At 55.4% G+C, this 26142-nt stretch overlaps 3 protein-coding genes across 5 annotated transcripts; 2 read left to right on the forward strand and 1 right to left on the reverse strand.

The window, feature by feature from the left end:
- Positions 1-2542: 2542 nt before the first annotated feature.
- On the reverse strand, positions 2543-10545 carry USHBP1 (USH1 protein network component harmonin binding protein 1; the record flags this gene model as incomplete). Its single annotated transcript, XM_082652336.1, has 12 exons — positions 10056-10545; positions 9813-9961; positions 9144-9582; positions 6828-6953; positions 6516-6652; positions 6204-6344; positions 5752-5925; positions 4885-5134; positions 4113-4334; positions 3322-3428; positions 2987-3109; positions 2543-2732 (listed from the first exon to the last, which is right to left on the reverse strand). Exons 1-12 carry the CDS (start codon positions 10110-10112, stop codon positions 2543-2545), a joined length of 2115 nt encoding a protein of 704 aa, XP_082508462.1. The 5' UTR covers positions 10113-10545.
- A 2735-nt stretch (positions 10546-13280) lies between these two features.
- On the forward strand, positions 13281-21389 carry BABAM1 (BRISC and BRCA1 A complex member 1). Of its 3 annotated transcripts, XM_082651564.1 has the most exons (10): positions 13309-13369; positions 13666-13754; positions 14257-14595; positions 15840-15898; positions 16493-16613; positions 16695-16773; positions 17515-17539; positions 19508-19637; positions 19833-19919; positions 20894-21389. In XM_082651564.1, the coding sequence occupies exons 3-10, from the start codon at positions 14308-14310 to the stop codon at positions 21095-21097; spliced, it is 993 nt and encodes a 330-aa protein (XP_082507690.1). In that variant the 5' UTR covers positions 13309-13369; positions 13666-13754; positions 14257-14307; the 3' UTR covers positions 21098-21389. The 3 variants fall into 3 exon arrangements, with proteins under 3 accessions (XP_082507689.1, XP_082507691.1, XP_082507690.1); XM_082651563.1 differs by lacking the exon at positions 13666-13754 and having other exon boundaries at positions 13281-13369; XM_082651565.1 differs by lacking the exon at positions 13666-13754 and having other exon boundaries at positions 13281-13369; positions 14257-14410; positions 15859-15898.
- Positions 21390-22599: 1210 nt separating this feature from the next.
- Positions 22600-26118, forward strand: ANKLE1 (ankyrin repeat and LEM domain containing 1; the record flags this gene model as incomplete). Its single annotated transcript, XM_082652436.1, has 9 exons — positions 22600-22661; positions 22739-22891; positions 23336-23441; positions 23555-23699; positions 23955-24686; positions 24818-24995; positions 25283-25442; positions 25551-25680; positions 25946-26118. 9 exons carry the CDS (start codon positions 22600-22602, stop codon positions 26116-26118), a joined length of 1839 nt encoding a protein of 612 aa, XP_082508562.1.
- Between the last annotated feature and the right edge of the window lie 24 nt (positions 26119-26142).

Consider the following 26142-nt stretch of genomic DNA (forward strand, 5'->3'; position numbering starts at 1 on the left):
CCTCTGTTTCGGGGCCTGTTAACATTTAACCGGCTGGAAAAGCCCTTCCTGCAGTGACTTTTCACCTTGGAGTCCTGCAGGTCCGGGCACCCGGCCTTATCTCCCGCCCTGTCCTGGGCTGAGCTGGACACCAGGGCACGTGGCAGGGCCTCTGAGGCTGTAGGCAGGAGAGCAGTGCCCTCTGCCCCCACCAGCTCCTACACCCTCGTCTCTCAGGAAGCGTCCTTGGGAAAAGCCATTACCCTCTGCAGATGACATCTGAGGGGGCACCCTCCGTGACTAGGGCAGGAGATGCTTGGAGATTATGCAGCATTTAAGACGATACCAAGGTTCTGGAGAAGCCAGGCAATAGATGCCCAGCCCTGGGCCTCTGGGCCTTCTGGGGAGGGTCTGGCTGGGTGTGAGGTGGGGGAGGTTTTAACAAGTACAGAAAGCAAGAAGGACTAGGGTTAGACACGAGCAAGGACTTTCGATGGGTCTGACTAGAGTGGAGTTCTCTGCCCTGTAAACCACTCTAGGGGAGGTGGGCCTGGATGGTTAGAGAGGACCCTTTGGTTCTGGGGGTGCCGGGGAACATGGGGGTGCTGGATGGGTTTTGAGGTGAGGACGGGAGTCCTAGGTCCCTGATCTGGACTTTCTAGGATCCTTGATGGGGTGGGGGGAGACATGGAGGTGGGTGTCTCAGAGAAGAGATGAGAGAGGGAGACTTGTAAGGGAGAGAAGCCTCAAGGAAAGGAGTCAGAGGGGGGCTGGAGAAGGGAGGAAGCAAGGAACTGGGGTTTGAGGGCCACAAGTCTGCAGGAAGGGGGCTCCTAAGTGGCGGTCTGGGGACCGGTTGGAGACTGCGAGGTCTGCAGCAGATCCCAGAACCTCGGATTGGTCCAACCCTTCGGCCGCCGCCCCGCCCCCTCCCAGTAGCTCCACCGCCCTGACACCCTGGGCCCTCCGGGGGAGGGTCGAAGTCCTGCCCCGCCCCCCTGACCCCTGCCCGCGGCCCCGCGGTGACATTTGACCTTGCAGCGGCCGCGGACCGGGGACAAAGAGGCCTGGGCCCATCTGCCGCGGGGGCACCCGTGGGAACCGCAAGACCCAGCTCCGGGCGGCCTGGGAACCTGCCCCCGCCCCCCAATGGCGACCTCAGCTCCTGCCTCCACCTCCAGCGCGAACTCCTTCCCCACCCTCCTACAGGTGACCTTGTCTCCTCTCGGGCCCCCCCCTCCACGGGCAACCTGGTGGGACTCGGGGCTAAGATCACTTAGACTCTTAGGGAGGGAGACGGACAAGAGGGGGGTAAAGTCGGCTCCTCTGTTCGGCCACTGGCGACCTTGCCTGCCTGAGTTTGCCTGCTTTCTGCAAAGCCCGCCTCGGTCCAGAGAGAGTACGAGGAGTCTGTGGATCCGGAGGACCAGGTTGAGTCCTGGCGGCTTACTAGCGCTGACCTCAGGCCAGCCTTGCCCTCCCAGGGAGAGCCGGTAACGCCGCGCACACACCTGCACAGGTGCTGCCTGGAACCCCGCGCCCCGCCCCCACCACCACCACCGGGCTGAGAATGAAAATCTTTCTAATCCCCGTCTTGAGTTTCAGCTACCGCCCAAGACGGGACAGCTGGCCACTAATCCGGAGCGGCAGGGTCGAGCCCAGCCCCCCTTTCCCAACCCTGCCAGACCCGGGTGGAAGGGCAAGGGGTGTGGCCTACGCAAATAACATGCTAATCAGTTGCCTGCTATTAATCTGACGCTAACACCTCCCACAGCTCACATCTCTGGCAGGTGAAAGACTCAACTTCTCAGCCTGGCCAAGGGCCATCCAGGCCCTGGAGGGCAGTGTGCCTCTTTGCCCACCATTAGCACCTCTCTGAGTTCCTCATCAACAGCTGTACAAACCCCCTGAATGACTGCTTGCAGCTTTTCTTCCCTTTGCTTTGCTCACCACCCAGAGGCCCTTTACCTTAGCTCCACATTCTTTGAATGCAAATTCCAAAGCCACCTCTGATTCCTCCTCCCTCTACTTTCACTCAGGGAGCAATGCTCTTCCAGCTAATGTTCCACACCCTGAACTGTTCAGGCTTCAGTCTTCCTTCTGGGATATGGGTATCTTCCTCTTGGGAACATCTGCCAGGCCAAACCCAGCATTTCCCTGGGAAGGAGGTGCGCAGGGGAAGGTGTGCCCTGCCCCAGTGGACTCCTCCCTTGGCTTCTGGAGACAGATAAGGGTTGGAATTTCAGCTCTGGCTATGTAACCTCACTGAACCCTGAATCCCCCCAGCCAGCCCTGGGGATCCTGTCCCCACAGCCCAAGCTGCTTCTGGCATGACCCTGCTGACATGTCTCTTCACATGCCACATGGTGTCAGGCCAAAGATACCAAGTTTATCTCAAATGCCTGGCCACTATCAAGCCCCAGACACCCAGGTATCAGCCCCCATCACACCAAACACGCCTCAACATGCAAAGTCATGCCACATGACATAACATCACCTAGAACAGTTTATGACATGACCTGCCATAACTATCTGGCACGTCCAGACACAACCAGAGCAGGGCTTATAGAAAGGTCCCTCCTGACCGGGGAGGCAGGCAGGGCGGTCTGGGCCTCCCCAGGGCCCTTGCGGTGGCTTCCAGCACTGCCAGCTCCTCTGCCTGTCGGGCTTCCATTAGTGCCAACTGCTGCTCCAGCTTCCGCCGTTGCTCTTCCTGCTTCCGGTGGGCACCACGGAAGGCCATGACCAGGGCACTGGAGGGAGTAGGAGGATGAGCCAGGAAACAGCCCCCCATTCCACCCAAGACGGGCTATGTACTCCCAGCCCCAGACGGGAGCTCTTTGAGATTGGGTCTTCCTGGGGTCCCAGAATCACTCAGCAGGGGCTGACACACATCAGGCACCAGAGGAGGTGTGGAATGGATTGAAGCTGCCACCCACCTTACAGGGGGGAAGCTGAGGCCCAGGGAGAGCCAGGGATGCTTCTGAGGTCACATAGGGGGACCTACCTGTGAGCTTTGCATAAATCACTGTTCAGCTCAGTACTCTGAGCACGTCTGGCTCGCCCCTTCTGAGCCACCTCTTCCAGCTCTTCCCGCAAGGACTGCAGCTGCTCCCGCAGGCCCAGAGCCCTGGTACAGGGGTGGAGAGAGAGGGGCTCACAGCCATAGCCAATCTTGTCTTCCTTCCCTCCTCCCACCCACCTGCCCAAGATGTTTCCATGTGAACACAACTGTATGCAGGTGTATACCCAGCCCTGCACGGTATGCAACACCCCCACGGGCTCTCACATATTTCCCCTACCCAGGCCACATATCCCCCAGCACAGGACCCAGGCACACACCGGGTGAGTGATGCTGACAGTTCCTGGGCTAGCTCTTCTGGGTTCTGCACTTTGCTCACTTGGCCTCCATCAACAGCCCTGCTGCCACCAGGGACAGCCGGAGGGCCCTGTGGGACGCAGCAGGGAGGGTAGTGACACAGGCCTAGGCTGAGTGTGTGCTCAGCCCAAGTTGGACATCGAAGTTGCCCAGATTGTGGTGGCTACAGCCCCTGCTCTCACAGAGCCCCCACTCTGGTGAGATACCCCAATAAGGGTACAATACCCAATAACGGTACCCCAATAAGGTACAGGGGAATAAATAATATCTCATTTACAGGCAGTCCACGAGGACTTCCTGGAGGAGGTGATGTTTGAGCTCAGACCTGTAGGAGGTTGAGGACTTAATTAGAAAGTGACTGGTGTTCCTGGCAGGGGCACAGCACTTACAAAGCCTTGGAGGTAGGAGAGATGATTCAAAGGAGGGTTCCAGAAGCTGCTAAGGCTTTAAGCAGAGGACAGACATGATTAGACAGTAAGGGGCAAAAAGGAAAGCCTCAGGAAGGAAGCTGGAGGGGGAAAATTAATCAGCCTGGGGGTGGGAAGGAGGAGGCACAGGTGTGACTGGAAGACACTAAATCCCTTGGGGCTTATTGGGCTAAATACCGTCAAAGAAAGAAACATGCAGCTTAAACATTCAACTCCTTTTTTTGTGTGTAGAAATGGAAACAGGCTCAAAGGGGGCTATGATTAACCAGGACCACGTAGCCAGTAATATATTGCTATCCCTATCAGGTCCAGGCAGGGCCACTCACCTGGGACCACTCCTCTTCATCTCCACTGCTCCCTCCTCCACTGCTGTCTCCACCACTGCTGTTGGCCCCACCAGTCCAGAGCTTTGCGCGCTCCCAGCGCAGCTGCTCCAGCAGGAGCACGTGGGCTGGGCCCTGGGCTCGGAGGGCAGCCTCCCGCAGCTCCAGAGCCCGCTTCTCCCGCCGCACCAGCTGTAGCCGAAGCATCAGGTCTGCTAGGGTCTCCTAAGAGACCAAGGAGAGGGTAGAGGGTTTGCACCTCTAGGGTCAATTGTTGGGGAAAATGAGGCTCTAGGAGGCGCCCACTGAGAGCAGGTCAGGCAAGAACCCCAACACTCGCCATGATCTTGCAAGATGGGAAATATCATCCATGAAAACTACAGCTGTAGAAATGGCAGTTCAGAGAGAGCAAGTAGATTAGACAAGGTCAAGTAGCAGTTCAGTGGAAGTGTCTGAGTCTCTCCAAATTCAAAACCTCAGCTTTCATGCCAGGTTATAACCCCCAGGTTATGTCCCCTGCCCCTATCTCTTTTCCATAGGAGGGGCATTTTGGAAAGCCAGACTGGAAGTCTTGTGAGAAACTGAATTCCAGAGGACGAATTCCTAATCATCCCTCAAAACCCCAGCTCCAACTCTCCTCCCTCCAGGAAGCTTGTCCCCAGCCCAGCAAAACTCTCCCTTGCTACTTGGTGCCTGAATCACATCTCTCTCAGACTCAGCAAAGGGTTTGGTCCCACCAGGAAAGACTGACACAGTGGCCACAGCCCATGTGTACCCGTGTGGCCACCAGGTCCTCCTGGATCTGCATCTTCTCCAGCCGGGGCAGGGCTGGGCCAGGCTGTGTCCCCAGAATGGCCTGCACCATGGCTTCTGCACGGGGCACAGCGGACATGGGTGCCAAGGTGGGACCAGGCTCTGGGGGAATCTTCACCAGAGCACGGCGTTCCTGAAGACGCTGGACGTAGCCCTGGAGCTGTATAGCCACCTCCTGTGGTGTGGGCCTATCCACACTGCTGCCCTCGGGGCTACAGGAAACAGAAGAAGGGCCTATGTCAACACTGCTGGACATGGTTGTGCTAACTTCGTGCCAACCCTGGTGGGCTTCATCAGCTTCCATCTTACTGACCATCATGGGTCCTTCCTATGCCATCTATGCTGGGCATGGTCAAACCAACATGGTGGGTAGCATAATGTAAACCCCAATGGGCAACATCAGCCATCAGTGATGAATGATGGATGAACACCATCATGCCGATGGGCACAGTCACTCACGTTATCATGGTGGATGCCATCACACCAACTCAATGGGGACCATCACTCAACTTGCCAACCCTGTCAGGCAGCATCATGCCAACACCAGTGGGTACCAACATCAAGCCAACCCCATTAAGCTCCATCATGCCCTTTCTAATCAGTGGGCACCATCATCCATCTTCATGCCAACTCTGGTGGGTCCTATACCAACCCCAATGGCTGTCATCACTGTGCCAACGTTGTTGTGTAGCAACCAGCCAACTCCAGCAGACCTCATGCCAACCATAGGAGCCATACCAACCCCCAACATGTGGCCAGTTCTGGCCAGTTTTCTCCGATCAGAGCCCCACTCATTGGCCCACCCAGTCCCCAGGGTTCCCAGGGGTACCTTGGACGTGGATCCTGCAGTATCCCTCCATCCATGGCAGCCTCCTCTTGCACCAGAAGCCTCTGAGCTTCCTTCTCAGCCGCCTCCAAGTCATCCATGAAGGCTTCTTCTCCTGCTCCTGAGTCTGCCTTCCGAAGAGTGAGCAAGGCCCCATATGCCTCCTCACAGTGTTCACTGTGGGACACCAGTTCTGAGCGCTCCAGGACACCCATCTTGCTGTGTAGGTGACATCCTCACTTGCTCTTGGACCCCTCACTACTCCTCCCACCCCCACCCCTGGGAGTTTGTAAACTCCTTCAGCACTCTTGGACTAAAACTGCCTTAAGTTAACTTCCGTGGTGAGGGAAAGTACTTTCCTGCGAGGACTCTGTCTCTCTCTGGGGATTGGGGCTATCCTCTGAGGACACCCATTTCCCTCCCAGTCAGTGATATCATGGGCAGGGTGCACTGACCTATACTGCAAGGCTAGACGCAATGCAGTGGCCTCAGCCTCCCGCTGGCCCAGCCGCATGCTGAGGCCCTCACACCGGCCCTTGTACTCCTGGAGCACAGCTGACAGCAGACGGTTGAAGCATTTGAGCTTCTCAATGTTCCTGCCTCCAGAGGTGGGGAAGAGGCAAAGTGAGAGGCCTTGAAGGGCAGTTAGAACCCAGTTGATTTCCACCTTTCCCCACCCCACCCCAAATCCAGCTCCAGACTCCTGGCTTTATAACCCAGCTGGGAGGCACCAGTGCCCTTATGAGCTCAGCATTTGTGGCTCTTACCCCTGGAGATGCTCCATCTGGGCTTCCATGATGTGCATCTCGGGGGCAAGGAGCTGGGTGGGGAGAGACCCAAGCATCTGGGTGCTGGAATCACTCTGGAGGCGCCGGAGCAGGGGGTGAGCCAGGGAGAAGGGATCCTGCCAGAAGGAGGTGACTTGATTCACCCAGATTGTCACTGAGAGCCCAGCATCACGGGTTTAGGTCTTTTCCAACCCCAGAAGTTATTGGATCACATGACCAGGATTTGGGTCTCATGGCCCTGAATCCTAAGGATCTTAAGATCATGCATGATTTTCAGCTTCCCACACTCACCTGAGTGCCCCAGGTCTCCCCATCAACCCCAGAGCTGCTGGAACCACTACCCGAGCCGCCTGCTTGGTCACAGGAGGGAGGTGGGAAGGGCCTCAGCCTCAGCAGGGAATCCTGCAGCTCCTGGACCTGTGGGGGAATGGGGGATGTCAGGCCTGGGTGCTCAAACCACCCACCATCCTTCCCTAAGACCTGTTCCTGGAGCAGTGGCAAGAGCCCCAGGTGGAAGGTAGGACCCCCAGACACTCATCCTGCCAAACCCCTCCCTGTATAACCTTGCACAAGTCACTCAGCCACTCAAGACTTCTCTTTCCTTAGACATACAGATGGCCGACAGGTACATGAAAAGACGCTCAACATCACTGATCCTTGGGGAAATGCAAATCAAAACCACCATGAGATACCACCTTACATCAGTTAGAATGGCAAGCGTCAAAAAGACAAGAGATAACAAGTGCTGGCGAGGATGTGGAGAAAAGGGAACCCTCATGCACCATCGGTGAGAATGTAAATAGGTGCAGCCGCTATGGAAAAAAAGCATGGCATTTCCTCAAAAGAGTAAAAATAGAAGGACCACATGATCCAGCAATTCCACTTCTGGGTATTTATCCAAAAGAAACCAAAACACTAACTCGAAAAGACATCTGTACCCTCATGTTCATTGCAGCATTATTTTCAAGAGCCAAGACATGGAAGCAACCTAAGTGTCCGCTGATGGTTGAGATGGATAAGAAGATGTGGTATATACATTTATACAATGAAACATTATTCATCCGTAAAAAAAGAAACCTTGCCATGTGTGACAACATAGAAGGACCTTGAAGGCACTATGCTAAGTGAAATAAATCAGCCAGATAAAGACAAATACTGTATGACCTCACTTATATGTGGAGTCTAAAGTAAAACAAGGGAATTCCCTGGCAGTCCAGGGGTTAGGACTCCACCCGGGGTTCAATCTCTGATCGGGGAACTGAGATCCCGCAAGACGTGCGGCCCGGCATCAATCCATCAATTGATCCATCCATCAATCAAAACTTTTAAAAATTGAACTCACAGATACAGAGAACAGGTTGGTGGTTGCCAGAGCGGGGGTTAAAGAGCGGGTAAAGGGCTTCCCTGGTGGCGCAGTGGTTAAGAGTCCGCCTGCCCCGATGCAGGGGACACGGGTTTGTGCACCAGTCCGGGAAGATCCCGCATGCCGCGGAGCGGCTGGACCCGTGAGCCATGGCCACTGAGCCTGCGCGTCTGGAGCCTGTGCTCCGCGACGGGAGAGGCCACAACAGTGAGAGGCCCGCGTACCGCAAAAAAAAAAAGAGTGGGTAAATTTTTTTTAAAAAGACTCCTCTTTCCCAGCTGGTAAATGTGCTCCACTCTGTAGGGAAATGAGCCCCACTCCTCATGCTGGGCTCCCGCAGCCCCAAGTCTCACCTCCTGTGTCCCTCCTACCCTGACATCCCCTGGGCTCTGGAATTGGACACAGAACTGTCCCTTTAATGCCCCGTGTGGGTGGCTCATGGCATTTTGAGCTGATCAAGGCCCAAACAGCCCTGGTCTCCCTCCCACCAAACCTGCCCCTCCCGCAGGCTCCCTATGGCTCACTTCCAGTCTCCTAGGCTCCCAACCCAGGGCTCGTCCTCAACCCCTCTCCAGTTTTCACACCCCACCTGCCAGCTCCACTTTCAGCATCACCCAGAATCTGTCCACTTCTCACCACCTCCACAGCTTCCATCCCTTACATGTCTGGACCAGTGCCTCCTCCTGGATCTCCAAGATTCCAGCCTCTCCCTCCACTAGCTGTTCCTCCCACGGTGGTGAGAAGGCGCCTGTGAATGCCTGCATCTGGTCTCCACCCTTGCTTGCTCGGAACCCTCTGTGGCTCCCACCTCACTCAGAGCAAAAGCTCAAATCCTCCCTGCAGCCCGCAAGGCACTCCGGGATCTGCTCCCACCACCTCTGTACCCTTGTCTCCTCCTGCTCAGCCCCACGCTGGCCTCCTCACTGTTTGTTGAACACAGTAATCACACTCCAACCTCAGGGCCTTTGCATATGCTGTTCCCTTTGCCTAGAATGCTCTTCCCCAGCTCCTTGCATGGTTCCTCCCTTGCCCCCCTGTGGTCTTCATTCAAGTGTCGCCGCCTCCTCACTGGGCCTCTCTGATCACCTTAACTAAGGTTGCAAGGGACCTTTGTCTCTTTGGGGTTCAGCAGCCAAGCCTCCACAAAAGCTTTACAAATGAACAAATGATTGAATGTGTCCTACAACAGGCCTGCTGCCTCCCTCCCACCAGGGAGCCCTGGGAGGCAGGCCTGCCCCACTCACCTCTCTCTGCAGCATCTCCTTCTCAGCCTGGAAGGCCTTCAGGGAGTTCTGTGTGCGGATCAGCTCGTCCTCACGGCTGCTCAGGGCCAAACGCAACCAGGCATTCCTTTCAGTCAATCGGGCTGCATCCCGCTGGCAGCTCCCAGCCTGCTCTTGCTCCAAGCAGGGCTTTGGTCCCCCCTCGCTTCTGTCCTTTGCCTCCAACGGCCCAGGACATCTTGGGGGCTGGTGGCGCCAGGCAGCAACAGCCGCTTCCAGAGAGCTCAGAGCTTGCTGGAGAGTCTGAAACACGTCAGGGGCTCTGGGTCCAGAGGGGACATTCTCCCTGTCCCGTGGGGCTGCCTCTGGGGCCTGGTGGGCTTCCTGGGCAGGCTCATAGGGCCCCTCAGGGGCTGGAGCAGGTCCCCTGCTAGAGTCCCCATCAACTTCTTTGTCAGTCCTGTGAAGAGGTGAGAGATGGAAAGATCTGGAAATGGGGTCATCTGGGGTAGCTAACACAAAGAGGCTTTGTAACAAGGCTGGGACTGCATCATGCAGGGCCTTGAAAGTCAGACTGAGGGCAATGGGAGCCATGGCGTGTGTGTGAGTAGGGGAGGGACATAAACAGATCTATGGGTGGGAAAGATGTGCCGGGCCTGCAGTGGGGGACACAGACCAAGTGGGCCTTACCTGCTCTCCAGGCCCTGCCCTTTGGCCTCCGCCTCAGGGCCCAGCGGCTCTGGCTTGCAGCTATCCTGAGATGGCACAGGGCCCGGCTCGGAGCTCCCACTGGCTGCCTCAGCCTCTTCTGAACTCTCTGCCACAGGGTCCAGCTCACCCTGCAAATGATCCCCAGAGCTGAGCTCTAAGCCAGGCAGGTCTGGGTCCTGGGGTCTCGCAGAGTTGGGTGTGGCAGGGAGGGGGGACACTTACGGGCAGAGCGGCGTGCCTCCCTCGCCGGCTTCGGGGCCGTGTGGCCCTGGCACTCATTGTTATCCAGAAATCAGGGTCCCCTGAATCCTCCTCCTTCCTCACCCCCTAAAACCACCACCTGATCTCAGCTCAAAGCAAATGATAGCCTCAATTTCCTGTTCTGTGATATAGGCATTGATTTCACTTCTCCGAAAGGATCTTGAGTTATCAATGTTGATTTGAATGCCTCCCTTGACGGTCAGCTCACAACCTCTCAAATTTGCCCTCACCTCTTCTTTCTTTTCTGCCTCCTTTATTTTTCACTACCTCTTTGCTCCCCTCCCTCCCCTATATGGGCTTGGGATGAGGACTTCAACAGTCCTCTCTCCTCCCCAGGGCTCTCCTGAACCAGAGATTCCAATCCTGGGGGTTGGTCCCCTCAGCCCGCTCTAATTCCCTGTTCTTCTGGGGGCACCTTGGTCAGAAAACCAAGTCCCTGGACACTCTTGGGGTCACTCTGGCCACTGCCTACTCAGGCTTGGCCTGGCCAAGGCCAGCCTGGGAGGAGCCAGGAAACAGGAAGCCCACTCCCCGGCCATGTGACTTGTTATTGTGCAGTTTCCTCTTCAAGGACAGCAGCTTCCTCCAGCCCCAGCAGGAGGACATATGTCCAGCTCCCACTATGTCAGTCCCTCCTCGCCTCTGCTTCCAAGCCCATGGCTCCTCCATCTCTGACCCTTGGATGTTATTTCTCGGAAGCTAGAATGCTCCCCTGGGCTGAGGCTCTCCATCTGGCTCCCCTGTGAACTTCTTTCCTCTGCCTATACCTTCAGTGTCAGGGTCAGAGTTCTCATTCCACTTCAAGTCACAGACAGACCTGGGATTGGTACCCCTGAGCAAGTGATGATCCCCTCTGAGCCTCAATTTCTATATCTTCCTACAGCGTCATGGGAGTTTGTTTTTTTTAAAACAAACAACTTTTTATTGAAGTATAGTTGATTTGCAATGTTGTATTAGTTTAAGGTGTAAAGCAAAGTGATTTTATTCTTTTCATTCTTTTTTATTCTTTTTTAGGTTCTTTCCATTATAGGTTATTGCAGGATATTGAATATGGTTCCCTGTGCCATACATAGGTCCTTGTTTTTTTTAAATCTATTTTATATATAGTAGTATGTACCTATTAATCCCAAACTCCTAATTTATCCCTCCCTCCTCCCTTCCCCTTTGGTAACCATAAGTTTTTTTCTTTTCTTTTTTTGTCCCCCCTCCTTTGTTTTTTGGCTGTGCCACACAGCTTGTGGGATCTTAGTTCCCCGACCAGGGATTGAACCCAGGCCCTCACCTGGGCCTTCAGCGGTGAGGGTGCAGAGCCCTAACCACTGGACCGCCAGGGAATTCCCAGTAACCATAATTTTGATTTTTATGTCTGTGAGTCTATTTCTATTTTGTAAATAAGTTCATTTGTATCATTTTTTTTAGATTCTACATATAGGTGATATCATATGGTATTTGTCTTTGTCTACTCACTTCACTTAGTATGATAATCTCTAGGTCCATCTATGTTGCTGCAAATGGCATTATTTCATTCTTTTTTATGGCTCAGTAATATTCCATATTGTGTGTGTGTGTGTGTGTGTGTGTGTGTGTGTGTGTGTGTATACATATATTCCAGTGTTATAGAAATTTTAACAAGCTATTTGCACATGGCCAGGCACCATCGGGAACTGAATCATAAGGCACCCTCCTTGTTCCCTACTACCTCTGACCATCCCATCTCTGCTTCCTCTGCCAGCTACTGTTTCTTCTCCATAAATGCTGGATTCCTCAGAGCCCAGATGGTCCCTACATCCTGCTCATTTTTCCTGCATCCACCTCTAAAGGGCCTCCTCCTCATCTCCATCCACAGTCACAGCCCAAGCCTCTCCTCCCCAACCTGGATACCAGCCCAGCTCCCTCCCTGGGCTCCCCAGCCATCCCTCCACTCCCTTCCCCACCAAGGCCGCAGAGATCTCACTGTTCACCTACCTGGCTCATACACCCTCCATAGCTCCCCATTGCCCTTGGGAAACATTTCAAGCTCTTCAGCCTGGCATTCAAGGTCTTTAAAAAAATTATGCCTGAGGCTGGCACCAATGTGTACTCCACACTCTAGCCGCTATAACCTCCTCTGTGAACAGCTGAAGTTTCTCAGTTCTCTCACACCCTGGTGCCTTTGGCCATGCCTTAACCTCTGCCTGAAACACACCTTCCTTGCTTCTGCACTTCTGTGTAAACTGTGCAGAGCCTGGGATAGCCTGAATCTTCCTGCTCCCACTGACAGAAGCTATGAGGCTGAATCTTCCTGTTTCTGTGTCCCCAAAGGTAGTAGCGAGAGAAGTTGCAATTCTCTGACTTGGGGGTACCCGCGGCATTGAAATGCTCACTCTTAGCTTCTGCTCTGGCCATATTAACCTGTGAGAGGTTCCACCACTCCAAGGCTCTTCAAAGCCTCCAGACTTTTGCCCAGGTGGTTTCTTCTGCGTGGAATGACCTTCCTTCTCTTGTTTTTCTAGCAAATTCTCCATCCTTCAAGGCTCATTTTCCACAGCCCCTCTGGGTTGTCACTGAACCAGAGCCTGGCTGATGTGGACAGGCTTAGCAGACTTTAACAAATAAAGAAACTGAGGCTCAGTTTTTAAATGGTTATGGAGCTGAAGGGAGAACTGTGCATGAAGAAGGAAGGGTGGTTTGAAATAGTTCTGGCTTGGCATTTTTTATTTTTTGCAAATATCTGTGAAATAAGGAGCAGAATTAAATAATTGGGAGGGCCCTTGGGCTCTGGACCTCGCCCACCTCTGCCGCAAAAACCCCTCACTGAGGTTCAGTCAACTCTATTAATCACCAATCAGCCCCACCTCTTCTAAATCCCACCCAACTCAGTCCCGCTACATTTAATCACACTGCAAACTAGGACTTCTGCATCTTTCTGAGACTATCCCATTGAAAGCCCAACACCACTCTGCCTTGTTATGGTAGAAACGCTGACCCGCACAGTCCGAATCTGCCAGAAACATAAAAGCTCCGCCTTATCTGACTTTAGCCAATCACATTCCAGATCCCGCCCCCCTCAGCTCCTCTCCAGTCTATCACAATCCAAACCCCACCTCCTAGAACAGTATCAGCCTATCAGCTTCCAAGGCTCTCCAGCCTCGTCCCATACATCTCTCCTCTAGGCCTGCTGCCTGCTGAACTACATTTCCCAGGAGGCGTGGCGGCCGCGCCGTACCATTTCCGGCTGGTAAAGATGGCGGTTTCCTAGCGAGTTGCTGCTGAGTCGGAGGCAGGCTCACGCTACGGTGAGCAGGAGTTGGGTGGTGAAAGCGTGCGGGATCCGTCCCTAGAGGCCCCACTTCCCTAGCCCCACACTTGCCCTGAGGTTTCCGCCTTCAGCTCTGGTTTCTCCTGTAGTCTAGCCTCCATCCCTCTTGCTGCAGCTAAGCTGTGTTTTCCTTAGAGGTTGTGGGGACTGCAAGGCTCAGAGACCATCCCCGGCAGCCCGCACCCATTGCCCAGATGGGCAAACTGTTCCACTAGCGTCCTGTTTTTCCTCAGAGGAATTGTAATACCAGATCTGCTCCCCTTCCGTGTGCAGACACCTCCTAGGCAGCCAGCGCTCCGCTGCGGAGGAGGGAACCCTAGAAGTTATTATTCTTTTATTCACCAAGACCTCTTCAGTTTCAGGTAACAAAAAACCCAACTCAATCTGGTTTAAGCAAGAAAGGGAATTTAGGCATAGCTGGATTCAGGTGCTCAGAAGTGTATCTGTCGTTTTTTGGGTGAGCATCATTACAGGCAAGCTCTGTTTTCCTTCTTGGAGGCAAAAGAGGCTCCTAGCAGCTCTCGACTTGTAACTTCCCAGCTTTGCAACTCTGACGAGTTCCTTTTCTCTAACAGCACTATTGGAAGCCTCAGAGCTGCCCCTCACTGGCGTGTGTTGGGTTCTGTCCCTACCTCTGAGCCGTTCCCAGTGGCTCACTAGCCAAAAGGGGGAGGGAAGGGGTTAGCCCTACAGAAAAAAAATGGGAGACTGTTATCTCGAGTCAGCGTGGATGCTGGGCTGATAAGTGTTAAAGGCACCCATCCTACAGATGAGAAAACTGAGGCCCTGAGAGGAGTTACTTTTAGTAAGCGACTCATGCCCTGTTCTCCTGCCCAATAACCAAATGCTTTTAAAAACCCTAAGGGAAGGATCCTGGCTTCCCCCATACCTGCTCCATCCAGCCACTCAGGAGCCATGGAGGTGGCAGAGCCCAGTAGTCCCGCTGAAGAGGAGGAGGAGGAAGAAGAGGAGCAGTCAGCTGAGCCCAGACCCCGCACTCGCTCCAACCCTGAGGGGGCGGAGGACCGGGCACTGGGGGCCCAGGCCAGTGTGGGCAGCCGCAGCGAGGGCGAGGGTGAGGCGGCCAGTGCTGACGACGGGACCGCCAACCCTCCCGGAGCCGGTCCCAAGCCGTGGCAGGTGCCTCCACCAGCCCCAGAGGTCCAGGTGCGGACGCCAAGGGTCAACTGTCCAGAGAAAGTGGTAAGTGGGGGGCTTGACCAGTGGCTTCGAGGTGTTAGGGAACCTTGGGTTACACATCGTCTTTTAGGATCCACTCTGGAAAACAATCCCTTTGTTCTAGTCTCCTAGGGCTGCCACAACAAGTTACCACAAACTCGGTGGCTTAAAACAACAGAAATTCATTTTCTCACAGTTCCAGATGCCAGAAGTCTGAAATGAACATGTCACGTTCCCTCTGCAGGCTCTAGGGGAGGAGGCTTCCTTGACTCTTCCAGCCTCTGGTGGCTCCAGTCGTTCCTTGGCTTGTGGCTGCATCACTGCAATCTCTGTCTCCGTCTTCACATAGCCTTCCCCTTTGTGTCTCCTAGTCTTCTCTTTTCTTTTTTTTCTTTCTTTTTTTTGTTTGTTTTTTTTTTGGCCGAGCGGCATGCGGGATCTTAGTTCCCTGACCAGGGATCAAACCCGTGCCCCCTGCAGTGGAAGCGCAGAGTCTTAACCACTGGACTGCCAGGGAAGTCCCCAGTCTTTTCTTTTATAAGGACACTTGTTCTTAGATCAGAATGATCTTATCTCAAGATCTTTACCTTAATTGCATCAGCAAAGACCCTAATTCCAAATAATTTCACTTTCTGAGGTTCCAGGTGGATATATCTTTTAAATCTATTTATTTATCTTTGGCTGCATTGGGTCTGTTGCTGCGTGCGAACTTTCTCTAGTTGCGGCGAGCGGGGGCTTCTCTTCGTCGCGGCGCGCAGACTCCTCATTGCGGAGGCTTCTCTTGTTCTGGAGCACAGGCTCTAGGCGTGCGGGCTTCAGTAGTTGTGGCATGCAGGCTCAGTAGTTGTGGCGCACGGGCTTAGTTGCTCCACGGCATGTGGGATCCTCCCGGACCAGGGCTCGAACCCGTGTCCCCTGCATTAGCAGGTGGATTCCTAAACCACCGCGCCACCAGGGAAGTCCCAGGTGGATCTATCTTTTAGAGAGCCACAATTCATCCCACTATTCCCTTGTTTTCTTGTTTCTGTGTTGAATGTTCTCTGGTTTGTTTATTCACTCATCAACCTGGACTCCTAGTCCAGTGCTCTTTTCCCTCAGCTGCCTCCTTCTAAAGTGGATGGCTTAGCTGGGAATTGGGAGTCATCATATGGCCTTTTCCAATGGGGCTGCTTGAAGAGGGCCAGCAGAGTGGCGTGGGGGCCTGTATTAATGTTCAGTCGCCCGGTGCTGCTAGTCACAGCTCTCACCACCCTTCAACTTCATTGCAGATCATCTGCCTGGACCTGTCGGAGGAAATGTCGCTGCCAAAGCTAGAGTCATTAAATAGGTGAGAGGAATATTCGGGGGCTTGAGCTTGCAGCTATGGCTAGGAAGGGCCCAGCCCAAAAAACGCAGGGCTGTCTCTCTCAGACTCACCCCCCGGGCCTGGCGGTATTGGAGAGTAGCAGTGATAACTGGTAATGATACAGCTGCGGCCCACCGGGGCTGTGTTCTAAGCACTTGAGAGCGATCGCACGCCACCCAGGTCACAGCCATGACTCGGAAACTCCAAGAAGCAAAATGACTTGCCCGAGGCCTCCCAGCAAATGGGCAGAGCCAGATTCAGACCAAGGCCTGGCGGACTCCAAAACCCTTGCCCCTGAGCAGCTAAGTCTCATTGGGGTCAGGCAGCAGGGCCTGCATGGGGCCTGAGGACGAGCCCGCCTTGCCCTCCCTGGCACTCGTGATGACCCGCGGCTGAGCAGAGGTGGGGTGCCTCCCACAGATCAGACGTGAGACCCAGGCTGGCCAGAGGGACCCATCGGAGAGGGCAAGAGTTGGAGGGGGGGTCAGCTAGGCTGGGTTCGCGGCTGGGCTCTGCTGCCCCCACTGCCGCATGACCTGGGCCTTGACTACCCGGTCACCCTCTGGCCCTCCCCAGCTCCAAAACCAATGCCCTCAACGTCTCCCAGAAAATGATCGAGATGTTCGTGCGGACAAAACACAAGATTGACAAGAGCCACGAGTTCGCGCTGGTGGTGGTGAACGATGACACTGCCTGGGTGAGGCTGGGGCAGGGCTGGGTGCCCTGGGGTCCCCTGGGGCTGAGGGAGCACCTCGCTGAGTCCCATGCTTCCCTGCAGCTGTCCGGCCTGACCTCTGATCCCCGAGAACTCTGCAGCTGCCTCTACGACCTGGAGACGGCCTCCTGCTCCACCTTCAGTATCCTTTCCACACAGGGAGCCCCGGGGAGCGGCCTGGCTCGGCCTGGCTCGGCCTGGCTCAGGTCTAGATCCCAGCTCTGCCACATCAGGCTTGGGCCAGCCACATCTCTGAGCCTCAGTTTCTTCATCTGTAAAATGAGAGCCACAAAACCTCCTGCCCCACAGGGTCGCTGTGAAGATAAAGTCAGAATACAGAAGCAAAAACAGCTGATTTGGACTCTGGATGTCAAAAATGCATCCACCTGGGGAACACTTCATGAAGGGCTAAGTACACAGTCGGTGCTCAGCAAGTGTCCGTATGTGACTGAAAAGTCACAATCATTGCTACAGCCCCTCCAACCTGGGCATAGCACATTTTATATTAACTTGAACATTAAAGGCTCACTGCAGCCCAGAACTTAAATATGATATGATCCCTGTGAGTTACAAAGAAAACAGTAATGAGGGGAGGGGGACAGGGACACCCATGGCTCTCTCCATGAGGAGAATGGCCCTAGCCCTGAGGGAAAGGGGGCTTTGAATCACTAAGGGCCTTCAGGGCATCTGATGCCAGCCCCCTAGTTTATGATCTGTGCTGAGGGAAAGCAGGCTCAGAGAGGGCAAGCGACTGGGACAGGGTCACACAGCGTGTGTCCTGGCAACCGGCTCAGAGGCACCTGCGCTCTCCCGGCATCAGGAGGGAAGCCACCCACCCCTGCCCACCCATGCGCTGCTCTGCTCTCCTTAGCATTCCCACCAGATTTGGAAGGTCTCTTCAGCCTCATGTAAGTCCCCCATGGGGAAATTATTGTTCACCTTTGAAGAGAAGAACCCCTTCTGGGTAAAAGCTCCAGACAGCCCAGAAATAGTCCTTTAGGGAGGCCTAAAGCCTTCCGTTCTCACCCTTTCTCACTGGAACAATTGCTCACTTACCTGTCCGGAAGCATTTTTGCAAAAGAGGTTCCTTCTCAAATCTCGCCCTCTGTGTTATTCTCTGACAGCCCAGTGGTTCTCCACTACTTTCTTATTGATTGATTGATTGATTGATTGACTGCTGCGCTGGGTCTTTGTAGCTGCGCGCAGGCTTTCTCTAGTTGCGGCGAGCGGGGGCTACTCTTTGTTGCAGTGCACAGGCTTCTCATTGCGGTGGCCTCTCTTGCTGCGGAGCATGAGCTGTAGGTGCATGGGCTTCAGTAGTTGCAGCATGCGGGCCCTAGAGCACATGGGCTTCAGTAATTGCAATGCATGGGCTCAGTAGTTGTAGTGCGCAGGCTCAGTAGTTGTGGTGCACGGGCTTAGTTGCTCCACGGCATGTGGGATCTTCCCAGACCAGGGATCAAACCTGTGTCCCCTGCATTGGTAGGCGGATTCTTAACCACGGGACCACCAGGGAAGTCCCTCCACTACTTTTTTTTTTTTTTTTTGCGGTACGCGGGCCTCTCACCCCCATGGCCTCTCGCGCTGTGGAGCACAGGCTCCAGACGCGCAAGCTCAGCGGCCATGGCTCATGGGCGCAGCCGCTCCGTGGCACGTGGGATCCTCCCGGACCAGGGCACGAACCCGCGTCCCCCGCATCAGCAGGCGGACTCCCAACCACCGCGCCACCAGGGAAGACCCACTACTTTCTTTTAACCTGGAGGCAGCCAACTTTTTCTTTAAAGGACCAGATAGTAAATATTTTCGACTTTGTTGGCCACATCGTTTCTGTCTTGGCGACCAGACTCTGCCCATTTTAATTAGAAAGCAGCCACAGACCATAGGTACGCAAGTGGGCGTGGCCGTGTGCCAATAAAACTTTATTTGCAGGCACAGATTTGAATTTCACATTTCTGATTGTCACAAAATATTCTCCTTTTGGTTTTCTTTCTTCCCAACGGTTTAAAAATGAAAAAGGTTCTTAGCTTGTGGGCCCAAGTATTCTAAGCCCTGTTTTTGCCAGCCCCTTGATGGTAGCCAAGGAGGTTGTTTTGCCCATCTCAGCAGATTTTGGAAGTGAATCTATGGGGTAAATTCCTAATGGAGAACAGGCTGGAACAAGGTGGTGTGTGTTTTTAATTTTGCTAGACTTTGCCAAAGCACTTTCCCAGGAAATTAACCCTGTTTACCTCCCCCAGCACCGGGGTTGCTCACACGCCTGAAAGTCCTGCCCATCTGATAGGTGGGAAGAGGCCACATCTTATTTTGCTGTGCTTTTCTTTTCATTCATTTTTAAGCCATTCAGTATTCTTTCAGTGAATTTGTCTATTGGTTCCCTTTACCTGTTTTTCTAGGGGGATGTCGGCTTTTTTCTTGTTGGTGATCAGATTTGTTTTTTACATATTAAGGACATTAGCCCTCTACCTGCCTAGTGCCCTGTACTCAGTGTGAGAACCATCTGTGGCTGAGTGGGGAACTGGGCAGTGACTTTGCGTATAAGATCTGGTCCCTGCTTCAGAGTCTCCTGGCCTGGTAGGGCAGGTCCAGCTCAACACAGTGATGGGGGACGCTCAGGATGCTGAGGGTGGCCTGAGCAGGCCCTAGCTTTGGGGTCAGCAAAACCTCTGATGGAGCAGGAGAGGTCAGGCAGAAAGGCGAAGCTGGGGAGGTGCTGGGGCAGAGGGAACAGCATGTGGGAAGGCTCAGAGGCAACAGTGAACTTGGGAGGGGTCAGGTGGGGCCTCACATACACGGTGAGGAGCTGGGCTCTCTGAGGGTGACAGTAGGGGTGTGCTCCCAGGGTGTGCTCTGACCTGTCCCCCATCCCTGCGGCGCAGCCAACAGAAGACCGAGCTGCCAGTCACAGAGAATGTGCAGACGATTCCACCGCCGTACGTCGTCCGAACCATCCTGGTCTATAGTCGTCCACCCTGCCAGCCCCAGTTCTCCCTGACGGAGCCCATGAAGGTGAGGGAGGCCTGGGAGAGGGAGGGATGCCTACAGCCAGCAGGATGGTGGTTAGACACTAGGAGGGACTTCCTGACCACAGGAGCTGGGGTGCGTAGAGTCAGGTTCCCAGAGTCTTGGGCAGTAGCTGGGAAATTGTGATCATGGGGGCATGGGGTGACCGAAGTCCCAAAGGCTGGCTTTCTTCCCCTGCAGAAGATGTTCCAGTGCCCGTATTTCTTCTTTGATGTTGTTTACATCCACAACGGCGCCGACGAGAAGGAGGAGGAGATGAGTTGGAAGGTGAGAGGCTGCTGTGGGTGTGGGTGGCAGGCGGATGTAGGTGCAGATGGGATGGCTCCGAACCCACCTGCCCCGGCCTTGAGGGAAAGGGGGGCTTTGAATCACTAAGGGGCTTCAGGGCATCTAATGCCAGCCCCCTAGTTCATGAGCTGTGCTGAGGGAAAACAGGCTCAGAGAGGGCCAGCAACTAGGCCAGGGTCACACAGTGTGTCTCTGACAGAGTGGCACCTGGCAACAGGCTCAGAGGCACCTGTGCTCTCCTGGCATCAGGAGGAGGGAAGTCACCCATCCTTGCCCACCCACGCACGGCTCTGCCATTAGTCTTCTCTTTAGCGTTCCTGGTCCTGCTGGATCATGGTCATTCAACTTCCATTTCCCACATGTCTTCAGTGAACTAATGGGGCTGTTGGGACAGTGGCCCATGAGTATGTAGGGTCCTGTCCACTTCATCCCCAGCATCCCCTGCTTCTCTCTCTTCCTGCCTTCGCTTTCTCTGTGTCCTCTGCCTGGAGCACGCTTCCCTCCCTGCCTTGCCAGGCTCTGCTGGTCCTTTACATCCCAGCCCTGAACTAGTTGTGGCATCTCGAGTCGGCCACTTATCTCTCTGAGCCTCACTTTACCCAACTGTGAGCAGAGGGGGTTGAGCCCAGCTCCTACTTATACTTCAGTACCCAAACGGGAAGTCCCTACTTGGAGAAAACTTCCCTGCTCCTCAAGGTAGATCAGCATGGGGGCTGAGGTCATTGTATCCGACTGTGCCTCTCCAGACTAGGGGCTCCAGCACTGAGACCTCTTGGGGTCCCTAGCACTGAGTGGGTGGCAGGAAATGTTTGCTGAATGTGGGAATGTTTTCTCGAAAACTCCTCTTTACCCTTCGGAACCCATTCCTGAGGCCCCCTCCTGGGAGGCCCTCCAGGACAGGGAGGGCCTGTCAGGGGAACCTCTGCCTGAACAGCCCTTCCTTGGCCCCATAGGACATGTTTGCCTTCATGGGAAGCCTGGATACCAAGGGTACCAGCTATAAGTACGAGGTGGCGCTGGCTGGGCCAGCTCTTGAGCTGCACAACTGTATGGCCAAGCTTCTGGCTCACCCACTGCAGCGGCCCTGCCAAAGCCATGCCTCCTACAGCCTGCTGGAGGAGGACGATGAAGCCGCCGAGGTTGAGGCCACTGTCTGAACCATCCCCGTACATCCAACCTTCTAATACGAGGAAACATTTGGCCGAGAATGCTGGTTCTCACACTGGGCTCTGTGGGACCCCCAGAGGGAGGTCTAGGAGGTATCCAAGGCACGTGGGGAGCCCTGAAGGAAACCTAGGATTCCAGGAAGCATCCCAGGGACTCTGGACACCCATTCCCTATGTTTCCCAGCCCATATCCCACTCCCAGTTTTTCAGTTGTGATTCTTGTTGTGCCCTGTGTGATTTTTGTCATCAAAATAAAAATCTGAGAATCCCTAACCCAGGTCCACAACGATCAACTTGTGTTAATTGGAATCTTTTTCGTTGCAAGTGACAGAAAACCCACCCACTGAGCAGAAAGGAGAATGGCTTGGTTCTTGTGGATAAGAAGCCATGGTGTAGCTTCAGGCTTTGCTGTATCCAGGTGCTCTGACATTGCCATTGGGGAGGGCTGAAATACCCTGCATGGTTGGTGTTCAGTGTGCCCTGCTTTCCTCCCAACCCGTGGAAAGGGGTGAGATGGCTGTGACTGCTCCCCAAATCCCAACCCAGGTGAAGTGAGGGCTCTCCCAGCACCCCTTACGACTGGCCTTGCCTAGGTCATGTAACCTTGCATTGGGCCAGTCATGGGCCAGAGCTGTGGTACACTCTGATTGGCCAGGACTCCATCAAGCTTCTCTGGGAAGGAAGCTTTATAGCTCCATCAGGTAATAGTGTGGGTGCTCCCCAGAGGAAGGGAGACAGATAGAACAGGTGCATCACTCAACTATCTTACTGGATGATGAGCAATTGTGGGGAAAAAAAAGCTTACCAGCTAGGTTTTCTCAGTTCCTTATCAAACAAAAATAGCTTTATCGAGAAACAGCTTTTCCTTCCCATGAGGATTTATTAGGCATCTGTGTGCCAGGCCCCTCGTTCAACTTCACACCAGCCTGGAAAGGATTATTCTCCCATTTTGCATGTGGGGAAACTAGAGCCCTAAGAGGCCCAGGGCTCCAAAGTAATGGACTCCCGACTCCGCAGAACTGAAAATGGGCAACACAGAGCCACTGCAGGAGGGAGATATTAATTGAAGCCTAACATACTATCAGGGCTGCGTGCGCTAATGGAGGCCGCCTCGGCAGATGGTTCTGTAAGACCTAATGCCTTGGCACCATCGGGTCCCGGGAGCGTAGCTCCACCCACTCCAGCAGGCTGTTAGTGTTTACGCGGTTTTGAGAGATAACGGCACACACGACGACCTCCACCCTACGGGGACCTTATCGGCTGCCCCTAGCCCTGACTGGGCACTACTTGGTGTCGCAGGCTCGGGCCAGCATTAGAGCTCCTGAACCTAGATGTGGACGACAATGCGTCGCAGGTCAGCCTGGCTGGGGACCCTGCGCTGCGCCGAGGGGCGGGGACCCTGGCCGAGGGGCGGAGCGGCGCGTGCGCACAAGGGCGCCGCGGGAAGTTGGAAATCGGCAGGTCGGGCAGCTGGTCTGGGGGACCGCCGGGGCATGGGCTCGGCGACAGTCCTGGCGCGGCGGCTGCAGGCGGCGCTGCGGAAGGAGGAGTTGCGGTGAGGGCAGGGCACGGGGTGGGTGGGCCAGGGGTAGGGGGCGAGTGTCGCGGTCCACTCTGACCCTCTGTCCTTAGGGCAGTGGAGGAGCTGCTGCGCCGTGGTGCTGACCCCAACCTGGTGCTTGAGGATGGCGCGGCGGCCATGCACCTGGCGGCCAGAGCCCAGCGCCCGCGGAGTCTGTGTTGCCTCGAGGCCCTGCTGCGCCGAGGCGGGGACCCCAACACTCGGTGAGGCAGGGTCTGGGCTCCGGGCAGCTTTTCCGCGGAGAGGGGTCTCCCGAGTCCGAGGGAAAGACCTGGGAGTCCTGGAGAGGGCGTCCCACGGTTCAAAGATGCGGACTCAATGCCCGGGGGCGGAGCTTGGGGAATCTGGGGAAGGATCTTGAGGGTCCAAGGGCAGAGGCAGGGTACCAGACCGAGGGTGGGGTATGAGGTTGCGCTGAGGCCAAATGGGGATCAAAGGTTCGGATCTGGTGGTAGGCGCTCTAGAGTCAGAGAGCAGAGGTTTGGGTCCTGGCCCGAGGGCGCAGGATCTAGGTTCCAAGTGTGGTGTCTCAGGCTGAAGGGCGGAAATGGGGGTGCTGAGAGCCAAGGCCTCGTGCGGGGGGTGGGAGGATGGGGGCGGAGATCGAGTTCCCTCCTCCACTGACCCCTCCTCCTCTCCTGCCCCAGATCGGCCGAGGCGCTGACGCCGCTGCACGTGGCCGCTGCCTGGGGCTGTCGCCGCGGCCTGGAGCTGCTGCTGAGCCAGGGAGCGGACCCCGCGCTGCGCGACCAGGTGGGGGTCCCAGCGCTGTTTGTAGCAGGGCAAACCCGGAGGGAGGGAAAGAGGAAGGAAGGGAGGAAGAGAGGGAGGGAAGAGGGCGCCCCCTGCTGACCGCGCCCATGTAGGACGGACTCCGGCCTGTGGACCTGGCCGAGCAGCAGGGGCACCAGAACTGTGTGCGTGTCCTTCGGGAGCTGGAGGCTCGGACCAGGACCCCAACACGGACCCGGGAAGACCCCCAGGAGCCAGAGCCCGAGCCCAAGCCTGGCAGTGAGTGGTGCCTGTGCGGCTGGGGGTGCTTAGCCTCTGATCTAGCTTTGCGGGTCTCTGTGTGTGACATCCACGCTCTCCCACTGTTTCTGTTTCACGACTAAGGTCTCTGGTCCGTCTCTCTGCCTCCGACTCTGTCCTTCCTCTTTGCGATTGCAGCCGCCTCTTTCTGTCTGATCTGACTTCCATCTTTGTCTCTCACTTCCTCCTCCCCTCCTCTCTGACTCCCACTCTTATCCCCTGCTCCAGGCCCAGGCCCTTGGGGAAAGGGGCTGAATATAAGCCCCTCTGGACCTCCCAGTGTGACACTGGACTCCACAACACTGGGCAGAGGTGATGACAAGGACATGAGCCTGGAGGCTGGCCCTGGACCCCCCAGCCTCCTTGCCCACCCTGAGATTGCTGGCACAGATGGCAGCTTGGAGTCCCCCCTAGGATGCTGGGACTGCAGCTCAGTTGCCTCCTTTGTCACCGCAGTTGAGGCCTCTGGAGCTGAGGACCCAACTGCCCACATGTCCCCCTGGGCTGGTGTCCGACCGTCCCAGAGGGTGCCAAGATCTTCGGGTACCCCACAGCAGGAACATCGAGCCCTCGTGGAGGACAGGGAGGCAGAACTAAATGCCCGTCTGCAGGCCCTGACTCTGACCTTGCCAGATGCCTCCCCCTCCCCCAAGTTCTTCCCAGAGAGGAGCCCAGCCCATAGTGCCCCTTGGGAACCACTGCCTGGACCCTCTGACTTCCACATCCCAAAAGATGACCAGTTGTCCCTCGACAGTGATGTGGCTGCCCTCTGGCTGACAGAGGATGAGGCGAGCGCCACAGGTGGCAGGGACCCCATCACCTCTTGCCAGTGCCCACCGGACCCCACCACGTCTGACCTGGAGCTGCTGCAAGGGCTCCAGGCACTTGGCAAGAGCCGCGGTCCCATCACGTCCTTCACCCGGCCATACTACCTCCAACCACTAGAAGAAGCCCAGGCTGCTCGTGGTTAGTATCCAGAGTCCAAGGAGCCTCCAGGAGTCCTCGGAGACCCGTGGCTCTCAGTGCAACCTACTTCTCCCTTCATCTCTGGGAACCATCCTTTCCTTTGTCTCTCTTGACTCAGTTTCCCCTCCCAGGCCTAGAATTCTCAGGGCACAGCCCAGAGCTGGCCAAAGCCCTGCGGACCGGCCGTATCCCAGATGCCCAGGCAGATGAGGATGCACTTGCCAAGCAGTTTGAGCGGCCAGAACCCACCAGACGGTGGCGGGAGGGGGTCATGAAGTCCAGCTTCACATATCTGCTGCTGGACCCCAGGTACCTGGAACAGGAATGACCCAGAAGTGGGAACTGGAAAATTCTGAGATTGGTTCTTATCTGCTGTGTGTCCTTAGGAAGGAAACTGGCCCTCTCTGGTCATCAGCTTCTTTATCTATAAAAGGCAGTTGGATCCAATTCAAGCTGCTGAGTGTCCTTGGCGAACAGCCACCCACCCTGCCTTTTATAAAATAGGGGTCACTGGGCGTGGGTTGCTCTGTCTTTAAAGACTGCCTCTGGGGCGACTCTCGTCACTTTTCCTTCTCTGAGCCACCTACTTCATCTAGGAAGACTCAGAACCTTCCAGCCCGAGCCTTCTCACTGACCCTGGCTGAATGCCTTCGGATTTTTGTCCATGCCATCTTCTACGTGGGCAAGGGAACACGGACCCGGCCGAATGTCCACCTCTGGAAGGCCCTTAGCCACCGAGGGTGGCCAGGAAAACAGGTGTGAGGATAAGGACCAGGTTCATGGCAGGGGTGGCACAGTTGCGGGCAGGTAGAGGAAGGAGGGAGTTGGGGGGCAGACCTCTGACCCTGCCCTGGCTCCCCCCAGGCCTGCCCCAAGGTGCGCCAGATCTTAGACATCTGGGCCAGTGGTCGCGGTGTTGTCTCCCTGCATTGCTTCCAGCATGTGGTTGCTGTGGAGGCTTACACTCGAGAAGCATGTCTTGTGGATGCTCTAGGTAGGTGCCTGGCTTGTGGGGTCGGGGGGGGGGGTGGTCACATGAAGGGCACTTGATCTACCGATTCCCTCACCCCTTGCCCCTCAGGGCTGTTCATTCATTCAATGAGCAATTATTGAGCACCAATGATGTACCTGCACATGCACAGATTTTGCTCCATTGGTTTATCCCTGCTCGAGGGCAATACCCAGTGGGTTTACTGGCACGTACTTCTGCCTGGGGTTCCTGGAGGCTGCTTTTGTGACCTTACTCCTAATCTCCCCAGGGATCCAGATGCTGACCAACCAGAAGCAAGGACACTGCTATGGAGTGGTGGCCAGCTGGCCACCCACCCGGCGCCGCCGCTTGGGGGTGCATCTGCTGCACCGTGCCCTCCTTGTCTTCCTGGCTGAGGGTGAGCGAGAGCTATGGCCCCAGGACATCCAGGCCCGTGGCTGAGCACTGGGGAATTGGCCATCCAGC

The sequence above is a fragment of the Grampus griseus genome, assembly GCF_964374135.1.
Source record: "Grampus griseus genome assembly, chromosome: 3".
Lineage (NCBI taxonomy): Eukaryota > Metazoa > Chordata > Mammalia > Artiodactyla > Delphinidae > Grampus > Grampus griseus.

Bases quoted from the DNA above. Each gene is read 5' to 3' on its own strand.
- BABAM1 (XM_082651563.1), top strand. From the start codon at position 14,308: ATGGAGGTGGCAGAGCCCAGTAGTCCCGCTGAAGAGGAGGAGGAGGAA. The intron at 14,596-15,839 runs GTAAGTGGGGGG...ACTTCATTGCAG, and splicing joins TCAACTGTCCAGAGAAAGTG to ATCATCTGCCTGGACCTGTC. The intron at 19,920-20,893 runs GTGAGAGGCTGC...TTGGCCCCATAG, and splicing joins AGGAGGAGATGAGTTGGAAG to GACATGTTTGCCTTCATGGG.